This window comes from Erinaceus europaeus, chromosome 1, assembly GCF_950295315.1.
Source record: "Erinaceus europaeus chromosome 1, mEriEur2.1, whole genome shotgun sequence".
NCBI lineage: Eukaryota > Metazoa > Chordata > Mammalia > Eulipotyphla > Erinaceidae > Erinaceus > Erinaceus europaeus.
Window position 1 is genome coordinate 186,871,233 of NC_080162.1, and position 23,159 is coordinate 186,894,391.

At 38.5% G+C, this 23,159-nt stretch overlaps 1 protein-coding gene across 12 annotated transcripts in view; it reads right to left on the reverse strand.

The window, feature by feature from the left end:
- Positions 1-387: 387 nt before the first annotated feature.
- Positions 388-23,159, reverse strand: part of SGK3 (serum/glucocorticoid regulated kinase family member 3) — a 137,280-nt gene continuing 114,508 nt past the window's right edge. For all 12 annotated transcript variants that reach the window (XM_060200643.1, XM_060200675.1, XM_060200684.1 and 9 more), the window contains 5 exons: positions 22,460-22,546; positions 20,509-20,604; positions 16,821-16,976; positions 7,231-7,320; positions 388-2,640 (listed from right to left, as the gene is read on the reverse strand). In XM_060200643.1, coding sequence (XP_060056626.1) covers positions 2,470-2,640; positions 7,231-7,320; positions 16,821-16,976; positions 20,509-20,604; positions 22,460-22,546 — 600 coding nt within the window. In that variant the 3' untranslated portion in view covers positions 388-2,469. The remainder of the gene's footprint in view (positions 2,641-7,230; positions 7,321-16,820; positions 16,977-20,508; positions 20,605-22,459; positions 22,547-23,159) is intronic.

Genomic DNA, 23,159 nt, shown 5'->3' on the forward strand with positions numbered 1-23,159 from the left:
TTCAGTCCATCTTGGATGGAGCTTGAAGAAATTATGTTAAGTGAAATAAATCAGAAACAGAAGGATGAATATGGGATGATTTCACTCTCAGGCAGAAGGTGAAAAACAAGATCAGAAGAGCAAACACCAGTAGAACCTGAACTGAGGTTGGTGTATTGCACCAAAGTAAAAGACTCTGGGGTGGGGGGCGGGGAGTACAGGTCCAGAAAGGGTGACAGAGGACCTAGTGGGGGTTGTATTGTTGTGTGGAAAACTGAGAAATGTTATTCATGTACACACTACTGTATTTACTGTCGAGTGTAAAACATTAAGCCCCCAATAAAGAATTTTAAAAAATGCAATAAAGGGAGTGATATGGAAGGGTAGGATGAAGAATGTTAAGGAATCACCATTTAAACCTTTGAGTTTATTTTGGTAACAGTCATGAAATGGCTCAACTATTCAAATGTCACACATTTTTCTTCTTTTCTTTAAAATTTTTATATTTATTTATTTATAAAATGGAAACACTGACAAGACCATAGGATAAGAGGGGTATTCTCACCACCATAACTCCATATCCCATCCCCTCCCCTGATAGTTTTCCTATTCTTTAAGCTTCTGGGAGTGGGTCACACATTTTTCTAAAAGGCTTAGCACATGTTAGCAGAGAAAAAAGAAATCTAAACCTCAGGATGGAGTCTGTGCCCTGACTATTGAACAAATCACCTCATAATAATCTAGGAATTTTTATGTCTCTCAATACTTTGTTAAACTTTTAGATGTTCTCACAGTTAATATACATAATTCATTTTTGTAATGACTATTGTGATCAAGAAAAATGTTAATTTAAAATAATGTCAGGCGTTAACTGGTCAGCAATATTTCTGTTAATTTAATTATTCTGTTTAAGATTTGTATTGTGATCTGATAAACATTAACATTTTACTTTAAATTCATTGTTAAAGACGTACAATATTGCAATTTAATTTTTAAGAAGTGACTGAGTAAAAAAAATTATATGAAAACTAGATTCTATTTTGCTTGATAATAAGCAAGAATCTTTGTATAAAAGCAGAACTTATAGTAGTATCAAGTAAATCAAGCATTTACAGTGTCACTATTAAAGTCTTACCACTTAAGGAAGATTCAGTGTATGGGACACAAATATAATTAGGCTGATAAAAATATACTCTCTACTCCACTGTATGTAAGCCAAAGGGTATAGGATATTGATGTGAAATGCTTTTGCTATTTCTTTTTCAACAATTAGTAGATGACAAGATGCTTGTTCTGCAAGCATATAAACTGGTTCACTAAACTTTCACATCATTTCCCATGTAACTTTAAAAAAAATCTCTAATCTTAAGAATCAAAATTCTAAGAAAGAATTCTCTTAAGGTTTTTCTGTATTCTCTTTTACAAGTAACTAGTTAGTTGGTTTTTAACTATGGTTTTTGAGGTGAGCTTACAATGTTTCTAAGAAAGATCTACTGTCTGATTTATTTTAAATTTCCAGTATGCTGCAATGAAACTGCATATATTTGTTGTATACCTAGAATTTTCTAATCTATATTTTAATTCTCAATTAGCTCAATAATTTGAAAGCTACATATCTTACTTTCAATTAGGAAGACAGTTTTGAATAGTTATTTGAAAAGGCAAATATCAAGGTTTAAGATTTAGATTTCATGTAACAATATACTAAACATTAAAAAAACAAAGAACATAAATAGAATGCATTTGTAATATTCGTACATGACACAGAGGCATTCACTCTTGGCACAACCTAGATACAAACCCAGCAATACTTTATTACCTTTCAGATCTTTGGGAAGTTAAAACTTCATTAATTTTTACTTTCCTACATAGAAAAACATTCACAAATTTGAGTTGGTCTATCAAATGCAAATGATTTGCTTTTGGTACTTATTAGTTTTATCTGCAGAATGATAGTCATTCAAAGTGTTAATTAGCAGCCCATATGTTAACTATGTTTTTACATTTAAATGCTACTGAGAACTGATCATATCAAACAGTGATTTATTAAAGAAAGATTCTTAAACAATCATGTACCACTTGCATAGTTCTGATCAGAGAACAAAAGTCAAAGAAGAGTTACAAAGGCATTAATACGTATAAGACAGGCTATTAAAAATAGTCTATCTTGAGTATATGTTAGTGTAAACTTAAGGGGGCAAAACAGTAGGAAAAAAGGCTTTCTTTAAAAATAGGCTAATGCTAAGAACAATAGCTCTCAAAACTTCTGTTTTAAAAATAAACTTAGTAAGAATACAAATTTTAATTCAAAACTTAGCTCTTTGAAATGCCCTATCTTCTTGCATACAGCAGAAAATACATTTTTCAGTTTTCAACATTACATGTAAAAATGAGGCACTAATTAAACATTTGAATATATTCACACAAACAGGAGTTTCAGTCCCCTCTGCAGGCTTATATTATTTCAATGATTTCTGGACAGCAAACTGCTCACAAAAATAAATCTTCTGATGGAGGAGCATAAGAGAAACCGAGAAAGGCATCATCAGCCTCCAGCACACTTGCATTCACTATAGAATAGTCCGAAGATACACACACAGAATATGGAACTGTTTCTTCTGTAAATGCCGCATCAAAGTTCCTGATATCATCTGGTCCTGCCTAAAACATCAAAGGGACACTATTACTCACTTGAGCTTGTTTTCTATTAATTCAGTCCTTCATTTAAACTTTCATTAAAATCCTTTTTAAAAAATATTTTATTTTTGAGAAAGATGTAGAGACACACAGACAGAAAGACCAGAGCACTGCTCAGCTCTGGCTTATGGTGGTGTGGGGGATTGAACCTGGGACTTTGGAGCCTCAGGCATGAGAGTCTGTTTGCATAACCATTATGCTATCTCCCCCAACCCATTAAAAGTCTCTTAATGAATTTATTCCTGATAAGTTTTGATATCTTCTTACACTAGCACTTTTTATTTTTATTTATTTTCTCAAGATTTTATTTATTTAAGAACCAGACATCACTCTGGCGCATGTACTGCCAGGGACTGAATTTAATTAAGACCTCTTGCTTGAGAGTCCAATATTTTATCCACTGTGCCACCTCCTGGACTACATACTGGCACTTTTAAAAAACATTTTCTGGGCTGGTGAGATAAACAGCAGTAACACATTGAATCATCCTCACCACTTAAAAAATGTCAGAGCTGGGATAAGGACAAGTGACTGGCATACTTTAATGATAGCTCTTTGGCTTGCTAACAGGCCACCTCATCTTTTAGGGCCCTAGTCAGGGAATCCTGGGATTCCTACACAGACAAAATGGGCCTAGACCTCTTATAGATCCCTCTCTCCACTGCCACTGGTCATCTCCATTAGGAACAACATAATGGGCCTCTTTGTGGGCCCCTATAGGACCTTGCCCTCAAAGTGGATCAACAATGGTAGGGACGTCCCATTCTTGGAAGGGAGGTTGGACTAAAATACTCTATCATTCAAGGAAGACAGGTCTGGCAATGGGTGCAACCAAGAATTTTCCAAGCTATGACCACAGAATGTGAGGTCAGATCTATAGGGATGCAGAGGTTACACAGGTTCCTGCACTGAATACAGGCCCCAGATCAAATTGATGGGGTTTATAGTTAATGGTATTTATATACTTTCCCCATATTTGGGAGCCACTCTCTTCCCAGATCCAACATTCTAGTCCTATTTCCAACTCTGACACCATCTACCCCAGATAATACCCTTGGCCCACCTGCATGTTAACTGTTGAGCTCAGGCAATAATTAGCAAAGTCATGGGCCCCTTGGAATAGACCTAAAATAGACCTACTAGCCTTTTCCTAAATGGAGACCCCCAATCTCATCTACTATATTCTTGCCTTTAGGTTCCAGATTATTAAAAAGTTTGTTTTTCTTTATATCTTAATGCTTTTTCAGACACCAAATTGCAGATGCTACCATGACACCAATCTGACTCCCCAAGGCAGACTAACTTACCAATGTACCCTGGAAACCCATCTCTCCAGAGCCCTGACCCACTAGGGAAAGATACGAGACAGGCTGGGATTATGGATCCACCTGTCAATGCCCATGTCCAGTGGAGAAGCAATTACAGAAGCCAGACCTTCCACCTTCTGTACGCCATAATGATCCTGGGTTCATACTCCCAGAGGGATAAAGACTAGGAAAGTTTCCAGTGGAGGGGATGGGATATGGAACTTGGGTGGTGGGAAATGTGTGGAATTTTACCCCTCTTATCCTATGGTTTTGTCAATATTTTCTATTTTTTTACTTTATAAATAAAAAAAAAAAAAAGTCAGAGCTGAACAGTGCTCTGGTAAAAAACAAAAACAACCCAAGCATATACACTCTATTTTTACTTTCCCGACTTTTATTATTTAACTGAAATGATCTATCCTAGCACTTAAGGCTTCTGTTTTACTTACATTAATTTCAATCTCAGGTCCTTAGTGATCTTTTTTCTGTCTAAGCATAATTACCCCCAAATTTAGAAAATGAGGTGAAGGTAGACTTCCTGTATAGTATTTTGCATTTGAGCTTCTACAAAATGCTTTTGCCTATGTAACTTCGCAATTTTAGGAAAGTGAAGTCTTTTGATTAAGAAAGAAGAAATGAATCTTTTTGATAATGGGTTTTAAATAAAACAAAGGTTTTGTGTTACAGAAGTCATGTAGCATTCAACACTCTTAGTTCTAGAGGTTGATGGGATCAGCTGCTTAGGTTGGAAGGCAGTAGCTTCCAAGTTTCCTTAATCTGATATAAGCTAAAGGACTTTTCCTGCTCAGTGTATTTACAGGGGAGAAAAAAAAGGGCAGGGGGAAGGTACTACAAATCTATCAGTTTTAACCATCTGACATGTAAAAGGCATATGTAAATGACATAGATAATATCAAAATTTTCTGTTACTTAGCACAATACACATTTTATAAATGTCCTTATTTATAAATGTCATCTTAAGAGTGGTGAAGGCTTGCCCTCAAAGTACCTAAACTTTTTATAAATGTCCTTATTTTATAAATGTCATCTTAAGAGTGGTGAAGGCTTGCCCTCAAAGTACCTAAACTTAAAGTCTAATTCTGGAATTTGGCAACTTATTTAAAACCTTTTCTGAGCCTCAGTGAACTCATCCATAATGAGGAAACTGTCATTTCATAGGATTGTTGTCATGCTATGTAAAATCACATAAATAATGAGGAAGCCAGGAGACGGCTCACCCAGTAGAGGGCACACTTTACCAAGTGTGAAAACCTGGATGGGAGCACCATTAAAGGGGCAACTTCATGAGGGTGAAGCAGTGCTTTAGTTTCTCTCCTTCTCTTTTTCCCTCCCTGCCTTTAGCTTTTATCTTAAATGAGACAAACAAATAATAGTCTGCCAAGTGCAGTGGAATTGTCATGTACAAAGTTCCAGGGAAGCCCTGGCAGCAATAAAAACAAAAACAAAAAACAAAACAAAAAAACAAGGGTTGGAGAAATAGCATAATGGTTATGCATTAGAACTTTCATGCTTGAAGTACCAAAGGTCCCAGGTTCAATTCCCAGCATCATCAGAAGCCAGAGCTGAGTAGTGAGTGATTTGGTAAAATATAAAGCAAAATATTGAGAACAGTGTATAAGAATGTCTTCTTGAGGCTGGTGAAATAACTCACTTATGTAGTGTCCTGTTTTGCCATATGTGAGTCCTAGGTTCACACCCTGTTACTACTGTTCCTAAAGGAAGTTTTGGTGCTGTGGTTTCTTTTACTCTCCTTTTGCCTCTCTGCCTTCATCTCTACCTGATCCAGCTTTCTGGTCTTTTTTTCCCCAACTATGACACCATCCCCCCCCCCCCCCCGATAATAACTTAGGTCACCTGCATATTGGATGTCAGGCACAGGCAAAAACTAGCAGGGATATACATCTAAAATAGCTAAAAACTAGCTTTTTCCAAAACGGAGACTCCACATTTTCATCCACAATATTCCAGCCTTTAGGTTCATGATTAGTCAACAATTTGTTCTGCTTTATATCTTAACTCTTTTTCAGCCTAGGTTCCAGATGCTACTATGATGCTAACAGGACTTCCCAAGGCAGATGACCCCACCAATGTGTCATGGAGCCCTACTTCCCCAGAGCTCTGCCCCACTATGGAAAGAGAGAGACAGACTGGGGGTATGGATTGACCTGTTAACACCCATGTTCAGTGGGGAAGCAATTACAGAAGCCAGACCTTCCACCTTCTGCATCCCATAATGACCCTGGGTCCATACTCCCAGAGGGTTAAAGAATAGGAAAGCTATCGGGGAGGGGATGGGATATGGAGTTCTGGTGGTGGGAATTGTGTGAGTTATACCCCTCTTATCCTATGGTCTTGTCAGTATTACCATTTTATAAATAAAAATTAAAAAAAAAAGAATTTTTAAGTTTGTCTTTAAAAACATATTTTATTACCTTTTATTTATTGGATAAAGACAGCCAGAAATTGAGAGGAAGGGAGAGAGAGACACACACACACACACAGACACCTGTAGCACTGCTTCATCACTTGTAAAGCTTTCTCCCTGCGGGTGGAGACCAAGGGCTTGAACTGGAGTCCTTGTGCATTGTAACACTTGCCCAACCAGGCACGCCACCACTTGGCCCCTTTAAAAACAACTTCTTTATCATACTCTTTCTGATATCTCTTGATCTGCTAGTGAAAATCCTATTGAGGTTCTCTTCATTTCAATTGTTAGTGAGTTTGAAAGTTTTTGTGTATTTAACAGCTATCTATATTTGTTTTCTGTAGGTGCATCTTTTTATGCTTTGAGGCCCCCCCCCCCCATTATGAATTAAGAAATCTTTCTGCAGTCTGTTGCTGAGTACACACATTACCATATGCAAGGATCCAGGTTCAAACCTTTGGTCCCCACCTACAGAGATGAAGTTTCACAAGTGGTGAAGCAGTGATGAAAATATTTCTTTCTCCCTCTCTAGCATCCCATTTCCTTCTTAATTTTTCTCTTGTCAAATAAAATAAAAAGCAAGATTAAAAAAAAAGATGTAACAATTTATATTAGTATTACAGTTTGTCTGTACCTCTGTAGGAAGGCAAATTTTATCTGTCTAATGTAAGTCTAGTCTTAATAGTCATTTAAAGTTATCAGTTGTATCAGGCAACACTGAGTGACATATTTCACAAATATTTAAGACCTTATTTAATTTCATTTAGCTATTTTAGAAAGTAAGTTTGGGTAAATACTTACCACATTTGGATTAAATGGTGGTGGAATTTTCTTTTGTACAAGGTCAGACCAGCTGAGTGATTCAAAAAAAGGATGATTCTGAATTTCCAGCTACAATATTAAAGGAAAATTATTTTACTAAGAGTAAAGAATAAATTTAATACTCACTGAAGAATTGTATGAAGCCAAACCACTAGCACTCTGTCCTTAACTATTTTTAGGCACATGCTTATGTTATCCATGTGGAAAAATGGGATACTAGACATGAAAAGTAATTACTTAGAACTTAAATTATATCCTTTTCACACAGTTTCTTTATAAGTAAAATGGGGTTAGAACTTCTGTCCTACAGAGTTTATAAACTGCTGAAGGCACCAAGAAGTTTTAATTAGGATTTTAATGTTACAAATGTGGCAGATCGTTTTTTTTTTTTTTTTTTCCACTGTATCTGTAATGTGGGATGGATGAGCGCCATACTAAATAAAGGAATAACAGCTATAGTTGTGGACAAACAACAGACAGCGATGTTAGAGCAAGATCAACAGCAATGGGAGTCAAGAGAAGGACCTGGGTTTGGGCAAAAGTTGGGAGGCATGTATAATAAATAAAACAGGACACTGAATATTCAAGTAAGGAAAAGAAAAGCTTCAAAAGTGCAAATGAAGACAATACCACCTCACATTTATGAGAACAGTTTATGTCACTAAGTATAGAAACAAGTGCTGCTGAGGATGTGAAGAAAAAGGAACTCATCACTCTATTTGTAGGAAATGTTAGTTGATCCAGCTCCTTTAGAAAACAGCATGGAGATTCTGCAAAATATTAACAAAAGACCTATGTGGCCATTCCTCTCCTAGGAGTCTATTCAAAGAATAGAATGCTTATCTGAAGAGATTTATGTACACTTATGTTCGCTGTAGCACAATATACAATTGCTAGGATGTAGAAACAACATAAGTGGCCAATGTCAGTTGTTGGAAAAAATAACATCTTCTACCAGAATATAGATGGAACTGGTGACAGGCAAGATACTGAATGATCCACTCATATAGATTTAAGAAGTACAGAAAAGGTTTGGGGGTGGGTGTCCTGATGCATGATGGTGGAGAAGGACCTAGAATGGGGGTGAGAGTATTTTGCAGAAAACAGAAAATTTACACATGTACCAGCAACTGTATCTACTATAAACCATCAATTCTCCCACCCAATTAAAAAGAAATGACAAAAAAAAAAGGCAAGGAAAAAGACGGGTGAAAAATAAACTCGTGGTATTTATCTGAATGTAGGTTTGAATTTACTAAAAAGATAGGAGGGAAGATATTAAAGGGGGCTAGGGAGTCAATCCTCTGAGGTGGAAGGCGAGAACGATTTGTTGGTGAGTGAGAGGTGCTAACAATCTTTTGGGGCAAAGTGAAATTGTAGCTTGAGCAAACTATAGTCTTATAAAACAGTGTTTCCTCAGTTAAGAAGAAGAAAAACAGCAACAACAAAAATACCACCTCAGGGCTGAGGAAACAGCCCTAAAACACAGGACACCTGAGGGTGGAAGGTCCCAGCTTTAATCCTCGGCATTATCATAAACTAGAGGTGAGCAGTGCTCTGGTTTCTCTCTTACATGATCTGACAATGAGATGGGCCATGACTGATATCATCAATAAGAACAGAAGGAAATTCGACTTCCGGAGGCGGAGCTACAAGCAGCAGATCGCTTTCTCTCCACTCCTCTCCTCTCCTCTCCCCTCCCCCACCCTCCCCTCCTGGATCAACTAGGAATACCAAAGGAGACCACCCGGGACCGAAACAAGACAGGACTAGAATGACCACAGGAACCCAGTAAATCACCAGTGAGTACAAACACGTGTGGCTGGTGACAGAGAGGAGAGAGGAGCCTAAGGAGAGATTAAGTGACTGCTAACAGTTCAGCAGTTTATCAGTTGAGACACCACCTCCAGTCTGCTCCACCAACAAGGGGACAGCTTAAGGGAGGAGAGGACTCCCCAGAGACTCACCAAGTGCAACTCTGAGTCTCCATTGCTACTACCCTCAGAATCTGGAGCAGCGACAGGAAGGGACACCAGGGGACAGAGATCTAACCAGGAAACTCAGGAGAAGACCTATACCTCCTTGGCATAGCTGAGGGGCTGTGAAAGTCTCTTTGCATAACCACTGGATTATCTCTGCCACACCCTGCTTTATCTCTTGGTCAGGAGTCAGTGATTAAGCTAAGAAGCCTATTGATAGTTTAAAAGCCCTCAGGCTCCCATAGCCTACAGGGAAGAAAAAAAAAAAGAGGCTTTTAAACCACTGAGCTCCAACACAGGGATTGAAACAACTGTTAATTTCCAACACTGTAAACCCTTTAATTAACTTATTTAGACACAAGTCAATCCAGGCAATAGTGATCAATAATTTGAAAAGTACTGATAAAGGGAACTCATAACATAATATATAAAATGGTTAAAACAACAAGAAAAAATATTGGAGCATCGAACCAGGACAAGAGTCCAGCTAAAAGTCCTCCAGAGGGTGAAGCACAAAATAATGAGTTCAACATCCAAGCATTAGCTAAGGAAACAATAACAGGAGTGAGTAAAGAATTTGAAAAAATTGTAATCAGAAATACAGGAACAACAAATGAGAAGATGGAAGAAAATACTAATTATCTCATGGTTATTAGAGAGCTGAAAGCTGAAATCACTGAGCTAAGAATGCAACTAGCTGAACAAGATAAAACAGTATCAGAGCAGGGCAACAAAATAGATGAACTCCAGAAAACAGTAGAGGGCAGAGAGAATAGAATAAATGAGGCTGAAGACAGAATTAGCAAGATTGAGAATGAATTAGAGACAACTAAAAAGAAGTAAGAGATCTCAAAAAGAGATTAAAAGATGCTGAAACAACAACAGAGTCTTATGGGATGACTTCAAAAGAAACAATATACGCATTAGTGGCATACCAGAGGAAGAAAGAGAAGGGGAGGAAGAAAGCATTTTCCAGGCCATAATAGCTGAAAACTTCCCTAGTCTAGACAACATCAAAGACATAAAGATTCAAGAAGCCCAGAGGGTCCCAAACAGAATTAACCCAGACCTAAAGACACCAAGACATAGCATACTTAGAATGGAAAGGAATAAGGATAAAGAAAGGATCCTGAAGGCTGCAAGAGAAAAACAAAGAGTCACCTACAAAGGAAAACCCATAAGATTAGCAGCAGACTTCTCCATACAAACACTACAGGCCAGAAGAGAATGGCAAGATATCTATCGAGTGCTCAATGAGAAAGGCTTTCAGCCAAGAATACTATATCCTGCTAGACTGTCATTCAGACTAGATGGAGGCATCAAAACCTTCTCAGACAAGCAACAGTTGAAGGAATCAACCATCACCAAGCCTGCCCTGAAAGAAGTTCTGAAAGGTCTCCTATAAACAATCAGACCACCACAAATAGGCCATATATCAAAACACCCTAAAACTCTACAAGAATGGCGTTAAAATATCTTCAATCTTTGATATCAATAAATGTCAATGGCCTGAATTCACCTATTAAAAGATGTTGGTATCTTCTAATTCTGCTTTAAAAAACCCCTTCTGTTTCATTTGGTTTAAATCCCCCCTGCTTAACACTGCATTCTATTTACATAACCACTGTATTCTATTTATATAACCACTGCCATCTATTTACATAAATCACTTTTACATTTACATAAAGCACCACCTTCCCTCCAGGGCATTGGTGGTTTAGTGGTAGAATTCTCACCTGCTCCACCCCCCTCTCCTTGTCACACCCTGATCCTCTCCTTGTCACACCCTGATATTCACCAGTCACTTTTCTCTCCACCCTCTCTGTGTCACATCCTGTTCACACCCTACTTGGGAAGTATATATAAAGACAACATTGTTCGCTTTAGTTAGTTGTTAGTTTAGCTTAGCTTGGTATAGATTGTGCTGCATCCTGCATGAATAAAGAGATACTGCCTACAGCTCAACCATGAGTCCCTGGTCATCTGTCTCCCGTCAGTGAAGCTCAGCCCGACAAAAAGACACAGAGTAGGAAGATGGATCAGAAAACACAATCCAACAATATGTTGTCTACAGGAAACCCACCTAACTCAACAAGACAAACACAGACTTAAAGTGAAAGGATGAAAAACTATCATACAAGCCAATGGCCCACAAAAAAGGGCAGGAACAGCTATTCTCATATCTGACATGATAGACTTTAAAATAGATAAAATTTAAAAAGATAGGAATGGACACTACTTAATGCTCAGAGGATCAGTCAATCAAGAGGACTTAACAATTATTAACATCTATGCACCCAATGAGAAGCCATCTAAATATATCAAACTTCTACTGAAAGAGCTACAGCAATATATTAACAGTAACACAATCATAGTAGGGGACTTCAACACCCCACTCTCTCAACTTGACAGATCATCCAGGCAGAAAATCAATAAAGACATAAGGGAGCTAAATGAAGAGATAGATAAACTAGTACTATTGGACATTTTCAGAGTCATTCATCCCATGAAACTGGAATACACATTTTACTCAAATCCACATGGGTCATTCTCAAGGATAGACCATATATTAGGCCACAAAGACAGCATCAGCCAATTCAAGAGCATTGAAATCATCCCAAGCATCTTCTCAGACCACAGTGGAATTAAACTAACACTTAACAATCAACAAAAGATTAGTAACAGTGCCAAAATGTGGAAGCTCAACAGTACACTTCTTAACAACTTCTGGGTCAAAGAGGAAATCAAGGAAGAAATCAAAATGTTTCCAGAGTTCAATGAAAATGAAGAAACAACCTATCAAAATATTTGGGACACAGCTAAAGCAGTCCTAAGAGGGAAGTTCATAGCTATACAAGCACACATTAGGAAATAAGAAAAAGCACAAATAAACAGCCTGATTGCACATCTTAAAGACCTAGAAGAACAACAAAGGAACCCTAAAGCAACGAGAAGGTCAGAAATCACTAAAATTAGGGCAGAAATAAATAACATTGAGAATAGGAAAACCATACAAAAGATCAATGAAAGTAAATGTTGGTTCTTCGAAAGAGTAAACAAAATCGACAAAGCTTTAGCCAGACTCACAAAACAAAAAAGGGAGAAGACCCAAATAAATCGGATACTAAATGAAAGAGGAGATATCACAACAGACACCACAGAAATTCAACATATCATGCGAGGCTTCTATGAACAACTATATGCCACCAAGCTAGAGAACCTGGAAGAAATGGACGATTCCCGAGATACCTACCAACTTCCAAAACTAAGTAAAGAGGAAGTAGATAACATGAATAGGCCCATCACAGCCAATGAAATTGAAACAGTTATCAAAAATCTCCCCCAAAATAAAAGTCCTGGACCAGATGGTTTGACAAATGAATTCTACAAAACCTTCAAAGAAGAACTAATACCTCTACTTTTAAAAGTTGTCCAGAAGATTGAAGACACTGGAATACTCCCTGCCAGCTTCTATGAAGCCAACATCACCCTGATACTAAAAGCAGACAGGGACACAACCAAAAAAGAAAACTACAGACCAATATCTCTGATGAACATAGATGCTAAAATATTAAACAAAATTCTAGCCAACCAAATATAGCAGTATATCAAAAAGATTGTCCATCATGACCAAGTGGGGTTTATCCCAGGCATGTAAGGTTGGTTTAATATATGTAAATCAATCAATGTGACCCACCACATCAACAAAAGCAAGACCAAAAACCACATGGTCATATCAATAGATGCAGAGAAAGCTTTTGACAAAATACAACATCCCTTTATGATCAAAACACTACAAAAAATGGGAGTAGACAGACAATTCCTGAAGATAGTGGAGTCTATATGTAGCAAACCTACAGCCAACATCATACTTAATGGTGAAAAACTGGAAGCATTTCCACTCAGATCAGGTACTAGACAAGGCTGCCCACTATCACCATTACTATTCAACATAGTGTTGGAAGTTCTTGCCATAGCAATCAGGCAGGAGCAAGGAATTCAAGGGATACAGATTGGAAGAGAAGAAGCCAAACTCTCCTTATTTGCAGATGACATGATAGTATACATGGAAAAACCTAAGGAATCCTGCAAGAAGCTTTTGGAAATCATCAGGCAATACAGTAAGGTGTCAGACTACAAAATTAACATTCAAAAGTCAGTGGCATTCCTCTATGCAAACACTAAGTTAGAAGAAATTGAAATCCAGAAATCAATTCCTTTTACTATAGCAACAAAAACAATAAAATATCTAGGACTAAACCTAACCAAGGAAGTGAAAGACTTGTATACTGAAAATTATGAGTCACTACTCAAAGAAATTGAAAAAGACACAAAGAAGTGGAAAGATATTCCATGTTCATGGGTTGGAAGAATTAACATCATCAAAGTGAATATATTACCCAGAGCCATCTACAAATTTAATGCTATCCCCATTAAGATCCCAAGCACATTTTTTAGGAGAATAGAACAAATGCTACAAATGTTTATCTGGAACCAGAAAAGACCTAGAATTGCCAAAACAATCTTGAGAAAAAAGAACAGAACCGGAGGTATCACACTCCCAGATCTCAAACTGTATTATAGGGCCATTGTCATCAAAACTGCTTGGTACTGGAACATGAATAGACACACTGATCAGTGGAATAGAATTGAGAGCCCAGAAATGAGGCCCCACACCTATGGACATCTAATCTTTGACAAAGGGGGCCAGACTATTACATGGGAAAAGCAGAGTCTCTTCAGCAAATGGTGTTGGAAACAATGGGTTGAAACATGCAGAAGAATGAAACTGAATCACTGTATTTCACCGAATACAAAAGTAAATTCCAAGTGGATCAAGGACTTGGATGTTAGACCACAAACTATCAAATACTTAGAGGGAAATATTGGCAGAACTCTTTTCTGCTTAAATTTTAAAGACATTTTCAATGAAACAAATCCAATTACAAAAAAGACTAAAGCAAGTATAAATCTATGGGACTACATCAAATTAAAAAGCTTCTTCACAGCAAAAGAAACCACTACCCAAACCAAGAGACCCCTCACAGAATGGGAGAAGATCTTTACATGCCATACATCAGATAAGAGTTTAATAACCAACATATATAAAGAGCTTGCCAGACTCAACAACAAGACAACAAATAACCCCATCCAAAAATGGGGAGAGGACTTGGACAGAATATTCACCACAGAAGAGATCCAAAAGGCCGAGAAACACATGAAAAAATGCTCCAAGTGTCTGATTGTCAGAGAAATGCAAATAAAGACAACAATGAGATACCACTTCACTCCTGTGAGAATGTCATACATCAGAAAAGCTAACAGCAGCAAATGCTGGAGAGGTATGGGGTCAAAGGAACCCTCCTGCACCTCTGTGGAGAACAGTCTGGAGAACTCTCAGAAGGCTAGAATGGACCTACCCTATGACCCTGCAATTCCTCTCCTGGGGATATATCCTAAGGAACCCAACATATCCATCCAAAAAGATCTGTGTACACATATGTTCTTGGCAGCACAATTTGTAATAGCCAAAACCTGGAAGCAACCCAGGTGTCCAACAACAGATGAGTGGCTGAGCAAATTGTGGTATATATACACAATGGAATACTACTCAGCTGTAAAAAATGGTGACTTCACCATTTTTAGCCGATCTTGGATGGACCTTGAAAAATTCATGTTGAGTGAAATAAGTCAGAAACAGAAGGATGAATATGGGATGATCTCACTCTCAGGCAGAAGTTGAAAAACAAGATCAGAAAAGAAAACACAAGTAGAACCTGAAATGGAATTGGCGTATTGCACCCAAGTAAAAGACTCTGGGGTGGGTGGGTGGGGAGAATACAGGTCCATGAAGGATGATGAATGACATAGTGGGGGTTGTATTGTTAAATGGGAATCTGGGGAATGTTATGCATGTACAAACTATTGTATTTACTGTTGAATGTAAAACATTAATTCCTCAATAAAGAAATTAAAAAAAAAAAGAACAGAAGGAAGATAGAGCAGGAGTTCAATTTATAGACATTCTATATCTGAAGTACATTAAAAAAACCTTAAATGAACCTACATTTGTGACCCAAGTTTGAGTCTGGCCCCCACTGTAATGAAGGAAGTTTTTGTTATGGTTCTTCTCTCTCTCTCTGTCTTTCTCTCTCTCTCTCAATTCAAGTGGTGATGCTGAGCTAATAACTGGAAGGAACTAAAATAAAAGGGAGCAGTAATCTGTGTAGATAAAAGCTTATATTGTTCCCCCAAGGGCCTGAGATGAACTGCAAAGTGAGAACTGACCTCTCCCACTACAACAGGAAGAAGTAAATGAGAAAAGCAGGTGCATAGAGTTCTGCAAATGATAGCCAGGAGGTCAGTTCCACTCTGATGACTCTTATTTCCCTGTAAAATAGGGAAAAACCATTTGCTTAAAGTGAATGAAGATAAAGAAAAGGAACCTGGAAAATTGAAGTAAAGATCTGAAAAAGTAGGAAAGTAAGAGAAATGTAAGAGTATCCCCAGGCAGTGGTGAACCACAGAGGACATTAATGACTATGACTTCACAACACCTTCAGTATGCCAAGCTGTGAAAACTTTTTAGCATTGTTCAGTGGTCCAGAGACGACAGATGGATTCATCCATGGTTATGATGGACAAGGGATGAAGAGGTGTGAGGTATTCGCAAGACACTAGGCTATGGAATCCAACCCAAACAGAAAACTATTGGCAGAACTACCTGCTGAACCGAAGAGTGTGGATATGCAAAAGTTATAGCAGACCAGCTTACTATTTACAGCTCAAGTTTAAGATTAATAAACACCTCCAAGAATGACTGAGAAATTTAAATGAATTTAAATCTATCGTCCCCAATGAATTTACTGATACATAATGATGACAAATACACCAACAAGTTAATTATCTTGATAACTAAAAAGTATATTGTATGTATTTATTATTGGATAGATATAGACAGAAATTGAGATGGGAGGGGGAGAGAAAGGGAGAGGGAGAGGGAGAGAGAGGGAGGGAGAGAAAGAGGGAGAGAGAGGAAGAGAGAGAGCTGCAGCTTTGCTTCACCACTAGTGAAGCTTTCTCCTTGCCGGTGGGAGCCAGGGGCTTGAACCAGGACCTTGTGCACTGTAATGTGTGGGCTTAACCAGGTGCGCCACCACCCGGCTCCTTTCAACATTTTTTTTCCTGAAAATTTTTAATATTTATTTATTCCCTTTTGTTGCCCTTGTTTCATTGTTGTAGTAATTATTATGGATGTTGTTATTGTTGGATAGGACAGAGAGAAATGGAGAGAGGAGGGGAAGACAAAGAGGAGGAGAGAAAGATAGACACCTGCAGACCTGCTTCACCACCTGTGAAGCGACTCCCCTGCAGGTGGGGAGCCGGGGTTCGAACCGGGATCCTTATGCCGGTCCTTGTACTTTGTGCCACCTGCGCTTAACCTGCTGCGCTACACCCTGACTCCCGATACTTATGCTTTTGATGCAACTCATGATGGAATTCACCTTACAAATGCCACATAAAGTACGAATTGATTTTCAAACTGTAAATAAGTGTAAGTTGAGTGTGTACTGGGACACAGTTACGTACAAAGTCTTCTTTGGCACCGAGTCGATTTTGCCTATTTTTTTCTAGAAGTTCTTCCAGAATGGACCATGCTGTGAGGCTTACTCCAGGCCTCAAACTTAAGGGCTTGTGAAGAATATTGTCATACATTTCAGCAACATCTCGGCAATAGAAAGGAGGCTGAAAAAAAAAAAAGCCAAAACGAAATTAATATTAATTGAATAATGCCAAATAGTGTTAAGAAACAGTTGGATTTAGACTTGCTCCAAGCAGAGCAATCCACATCTGGACCATTGCAAAGCTGCACAGGCCTCTGTTGGAAAAAGAATCTTTCTGCAGTGTATGTATCTCTGCAGTTTGGCCTCGAATGTGAAGATCTTAAGATCCCAGCACACTGTAGAGTTTAGTACATGTTTACTAGATGAAATAGGGCCAGTTTGTTTAATAATGCTTTTTAAAAAAAATATTTATTTATTCCCTTTTGTTGCCCTTGTTGTTTTATTGTTGTAGCTATTATTGTTGCTATTATTGATGTCGTCATTGCTGGGTAGAACAGAGAAAAATGGAGAGAGGAGGGGAAGACAGAGAGGGGGAGAGAGAGAGAAACACCTTCAGACCTGCTTCACCGCCTGTGAAGTGACTCCCCTGCAGGTGGGGAGCCCAAGGCTCGAATCGGGATCCTTACACCGCCTGTCCTTGCACTTTGTGCCACCTGCGCTTAACCCGCTATGCGACAGCCCAACTCCCTTAATGCTTTATAGACAAGTGCAAATTCCACAACCTCATCATAGTCATAATAAATGACTGAAATTAATCAACAATAGATTAAATATATAGCAACTTCTTGAGAGCTGGGAGTAAAGTTAATAAAACAGGCTTCCAGTAGAGATGGAGACCAGAAGACTGCGTTTCTTCCTAAGCACTTGTGACAGTGACCACACTATAGATTTAACTATTATAGTTAAAATCCTGAGCTACAACTTCAATAGGAAGATAAGCCGGTTATCTAGTTAAAAGATTTAAGCCAGGTGTTGGCACATGTAGTTGAGTTCCATTACCATGCACAAGGGTCCAATTTAAGACCTCAGTCCCCACCTGTAGGGGGCTTCAGGAATGGTAAAACAGCGATGTAGGTGTCTATCTTTCTCCCTATCTCAGTTTCTGTCTTCATCCAATAAGTAAAGTGAATATTTTAAAAAGGGAATATATTAAAAAATATTTTAAAACAATTTTATATTATCTTTTTTTTTAAAGATAGAATTTTTAAAAAATATTTATTTTACTTATTTATTCCCTTTTGTTGCCCTTGTTGTTTTATTGTTGTAGTTATTATTGTTGTTGTCGTTGTTGGATAGGACAGAGAGAAATGGAGAGAGGAGGGGAAGATAGAGAGGAGGAGAGAAAGACAGACACCTGCAGACCTGCTTCACCGCCTGTGAAGCGACTCCCCTGCAGGTGGGGAGCCGGGGTTCGAACCGGGATCCTTATGCCGGTCCTTGTGCTTTGCGCCACCTGCGCTTAACCTGCTGCACTACAGCCCGACTCCCATATCTTTTTTTATAGGAAAATAAAACCATTTTTATACCTTTTAAGATCTAAATGCATTTTTAAATAGTAGTATCATTAAATAAACCATGTTTCAAATGCTCTTTCTGAGTTAATTCCTTTTATATACAATGATAATGCTTTCAAAGTCCTCCAAGCAATTTCAAATGCACTTGTGAGCTGGAAAGATAGCAAAATGGGGAGTTGGGCGGTAGCGCAGTGCGTTAAGTGGCACGAAGCACAAGGAGCCACATAAGGATCCTGGTTTGAGCCCCCGGATCTCCACCTGCAGGGAAGTCGCTTCACAGGCGGTGAAGCAGGTCTGCAGATGTCTATCTTTCTCTCCCCGTCTGTCTTCCCCTACTCTCTGTCCTATACAACAACAACGACATCAATAACAACAACAACAATGAACAAGGGCAACAAAAGGGAAAATAATAAGTAAATAAAAAATAAGAAAAAAGATAGCATAATGTTCATGCAAGAAGGCTTTCATGCCTGAGGCTCCAAAGTCCCAGGTTCAATCCCCTCATCACCATAAATCAGAGATGAGCAGTGCTCTAGTTAAGGAGAGGGAGAGAGAGAGAGAGAGAGGGAGCGAGAGAGAGAGAGAGAGAGAGAGAGAGATCGCCCTCCAGCCCTGCTTCAGCACTAATGAAGCTTTCTCCCTGTAGGAAGGGACCAGGGCCTTGAGCCTGGGTTCTTTGTGCACTGTGATGTGTGGGCTGAACCAGGCACAGCAACATCTAAACAAGCTCTTTTGAGGATAAGTAAGGCTTTAGTTATGACTTGTGGATGGGGAAAAAGTTAAAAGTCTTAATCCTCACCTGACTAAAAAAAAAATATATATATATATATATATATATATATATTATTTTGAGATAAGTATAGGTTCACATGTGATTGATTGTAAGTAGTAACACACAGAGATATATCTATTCCCTTCATCCAATTCGTAACACCATTCAGAACTATCATATAGTAACTAGGAGATAGATACTGATATAATTACTGATATTCAGATTTTATCAGGCTTACATTTTTCAGTGTTTTTTTTTTTTTTTTTTTTACAGCCCTCATTTACACTAAAAAGAAAATTATGTGCATTGCACCAAAGCAAGACTCTGGGGTGGGAGGGAGGGTTCAGGTCCTGGAACATGATGGCAGAGGAGGATCTAGGAGGGCTGAATGTGGAAAACTGAGAAATGTTATGCATGTACAAACTATTGTATTTTACTGCGAATTGTAAACCATTAACCCCCAATAAAGAAATTTTTTTTAAAAAGGTAAAAGAAAAGATTTTTAAAAATTTTATTTTTATTTTTTCCTCCAGGGTTATTGCCGGGGCTCGGTGCCTGCACCATGAATCCACTGCTTCTGGAGACCATTTTGTCCCCTTTTGTTGTCCTTGTTGTTTTATCATTGTTGTGGTTATTATTGTTATTGTTGTTGTTGTTGTTGCTGTCGTTGGATAGGACAGAGAGAAATCGAGAGAGGAGGGGAGAGAAAGATAAACACCGGTGACTCCCCTACACTGCAAGTGGGGGAGCCAGGGGCTCGAACTGGGATCCTTATGCGGGTCCTTGCGCTTCTCACCACTTGCGCTTAACCCACTGCTAGAAAACATTTTTCCACCTTCATTAAAGTACAAATTTCTCCTAAAAAGAAGTCAATCAAACAAAAAGAGGCTAGGTAGTAACAAACTCAAGTTTTTCTTTTCATGTACATGCTAAATGTGGTTTTGCACTTTTTAAAGTAGTTAATGCTGCTCTGTCATTGTTTTCTTTTTTTTTTTAATATTTATTTTATTTATTCCCTTTTGTTGCCCTTGTTGTTTTATTGTTGTAGTTATTATTGTTGTTGTCGTTGTTGGATAGGACAGAGAGAAATGGAGAGAGGAGGGGAAGACAGAGAGGAGGAGAGAAAGATAGACACCTGCAGACCTGCTTCACCGCCTGTGAAGCGACTCCCCTGCAGGTGGGGAGCCGGGGTTCAAACCGGGATCCTTATGCTGGTCCTTGTGCTTTGCGCCACCTGCACTTAACCCGCTGTGCTACAGCCCGACTCCCCTGTCATTGTTTTCTAAGTGTCTACAAACTAATAAGAGAGAAGACCGAAATCAACTTTTAACATATGGAAAGAGTAAAGAAAAGGTAGCAATACATACCAAACCATACAGCATCTCATAGAGAACAGCACCAAGGCACCACCAATCGACAGTATTGTCATAGGGTTGCTTCCTAATTACTTCAGGTGCAAGATACTAAAATAAATAAATAAATAAATAAATATTAGAGCAATTTGATAAACATCAAGGAAAAATGTAGCAGTATGTAACAACTTTCCAATTGTAGGTGTTATTATCATACTAAAAACGTGCTATCTAGATTTTCAGTTGGTTAAGAATTCTCATTCTGCCCCCATCCTGTAGTTCTAAGGCAGTGAAACCCCTCAGTCAAGTGGAACATCTGTGAAGTAACATATTCAAGCCTTTTACCCCAAACCTGTGGTGCAGTTAAGGCATAAACAGAAAAGAACAGCAGATGCAGAATCTGTAATACTATCACAGGAGAGTTAATACCTTACCTCGATATTGGGAGGGGAATCTCTTTACAAGAACAATCTACTTTACAAATTCTCTGATCATTATTACAGTTCCTTTTTCAGTAAAAAAAGAACGAATTACATTCTTGACAATAACAATTCCCTAACATTACTTACAAAAGTTGTCAAAGTTACTGTGGTTACTTACACTTTATCACTTTACTTGGGGAATTAATAATTTACAAGATAGTCACTGTCCTGTGAGTACAGTTTCTTATCTCCCATGACAGATGTGGCACAGAGGTTATTTGTATTTTAACTTGTAAAAAAATATGAACTCATCACAAGTTCATGAGACGATGCATTTGAAATTTATTATTTGCTTATTTATTTTTACTAGAACACTGATCAGCTTTGGTTTATGGTGGTGTTGAGGCAAACAAGAGTTTTCTTTTTGCCTCCAGGGTTATTGCTGGGGCTCGGTGCCTGCACTACAAATTCACTGCTCCTGAAGACTATTTTTCCCATTTTGTTGCCTTTGTTCTGGTCGTTATAGTTAATTGTTGTTGTTGGATAGGACAGAGAGAAATGGAGAGAGGGGAAGACAGAGAGGGGGAGAGGAAGACAGACACCTGCAGACCTGCTTCACCACTTGCGAAGCGAACTCCCTGCAGGTGGGGAGCTAGGGGCTCGAACCGGGATCCTTATGCCGGTCCTTGCGCTTTGCCCCATGTGCCGCCTGCTGCAATACTACCCAGCCCCCAAAAGTTAATTTTTAAAGAGAAAAGCAATAGTTAATTTTTAAGTTAAAGAAAAATGCAGTTGGTGTCAATCTTCTCCCTCTTCCCAGCATAAACAGGGCTTTCGACTGCTGTAATCAAAGTGGCCTTGGTTGGTGGCCTTTAGAATTTGCTACTTCTGCCCAAGAGGCTGCTGATAACCCAAACTGTACTCTCTGTACACACAAAAAAGAAAAAGTAACCTATTAAGCTTGTTGCTATAAGTTACTACGAAAAAGCTGATACTATATAAAAGGGCAAGCAACAGTGTGTGGACATGAGTCTGGCTGGGTCTGCTGGTGTAACCAACACTGCTTCCTACAGTAAAGCCTGAGGATCCTATAGCAGTGTGGGGGATTGAACTTGGGACTTCGGAGCCTCAGGCATAAAAGCCATTTTGCATAACCATAATTCTATCTTTTCCCACCCAAAATTTGAATTTTTAGACTCCAAAAGTTACATTATTATCTCCCCATGTGGAATTCATATGTAATTCTCAGGTCAGGAGATGGTGCCTTGTTGTGTGTGAGGCCCTGGCAGCACATCTGAGCAACAGGGACAGTACCTAAGAGACCCCCAGCGATGGTGGAGCAGTGCACTGGTTTCTCTTCCCAGGTTCCCTTTCTAAATCCACAGAAAAAACCCAAAGGAAGAGGTGAGTTGGCAGTACTATATAAGTGCTTGTTGGAAACTAAAGGGCAGTATTCGGTTTTCGAGTTCTGGATATGCAATTTGTGATACATAAATACATTTTATGACTGATTATATGAATGACTAAAGAGACATGTCACTTACTTCTGGTGTCCCACAGAACGTTGTTGTGGTGTCAGAAATAGCGATTCCTTCTTTACAAAGCCCAAAATCTGTTAAGACAACATGCCCCTGACAAATACACAGGCAGTAAGATAAAGCGTGAATATACAATGACAATTTTTTTTCTTTTGTCTTCTTTTTTTTAAAAATAATTTTATTAGTGATTTAACAATGACTGACAAGACTGGTATAAGAGGGGTACAATTCCATACAATTCCCACCACCAGAAGAGTTCTATATCCCCTTCCCTTCACAATGACAGTTCTCAAAAGCTTTTTATCTTGTAATACCTATAGCTCTATAGAAAATTGTAATATAAAAACGTTTCATCAGCCCCACGCAGTTATCCTCAATTCTGACATCATGTAACTCTAGCAATAGCAAAATGAGGAAATGGACACTGGTAAAATACTGTTAACTAGGATACCAAACTTTAATTTTTAAATTTACTTTTCACCATTTTTTATATGCATGAGTGCACACAGTTCTATGCAACAGAATAAGAAAAGTTGAGAACTAATATATTCTTCAGTAAAAGACAAAACAAAGCAAAAGATTAAAAAAAAAAATCTTTAAGGGCCAGGGTGCACCTCGTTGAGTGCTCATGCTACTGTGCAGAAGGATCCGGGTTCAAGCCCACAGTCCCCAGCTGCAGAGGGAAGCTTCACCAGAAGAAGAAGAA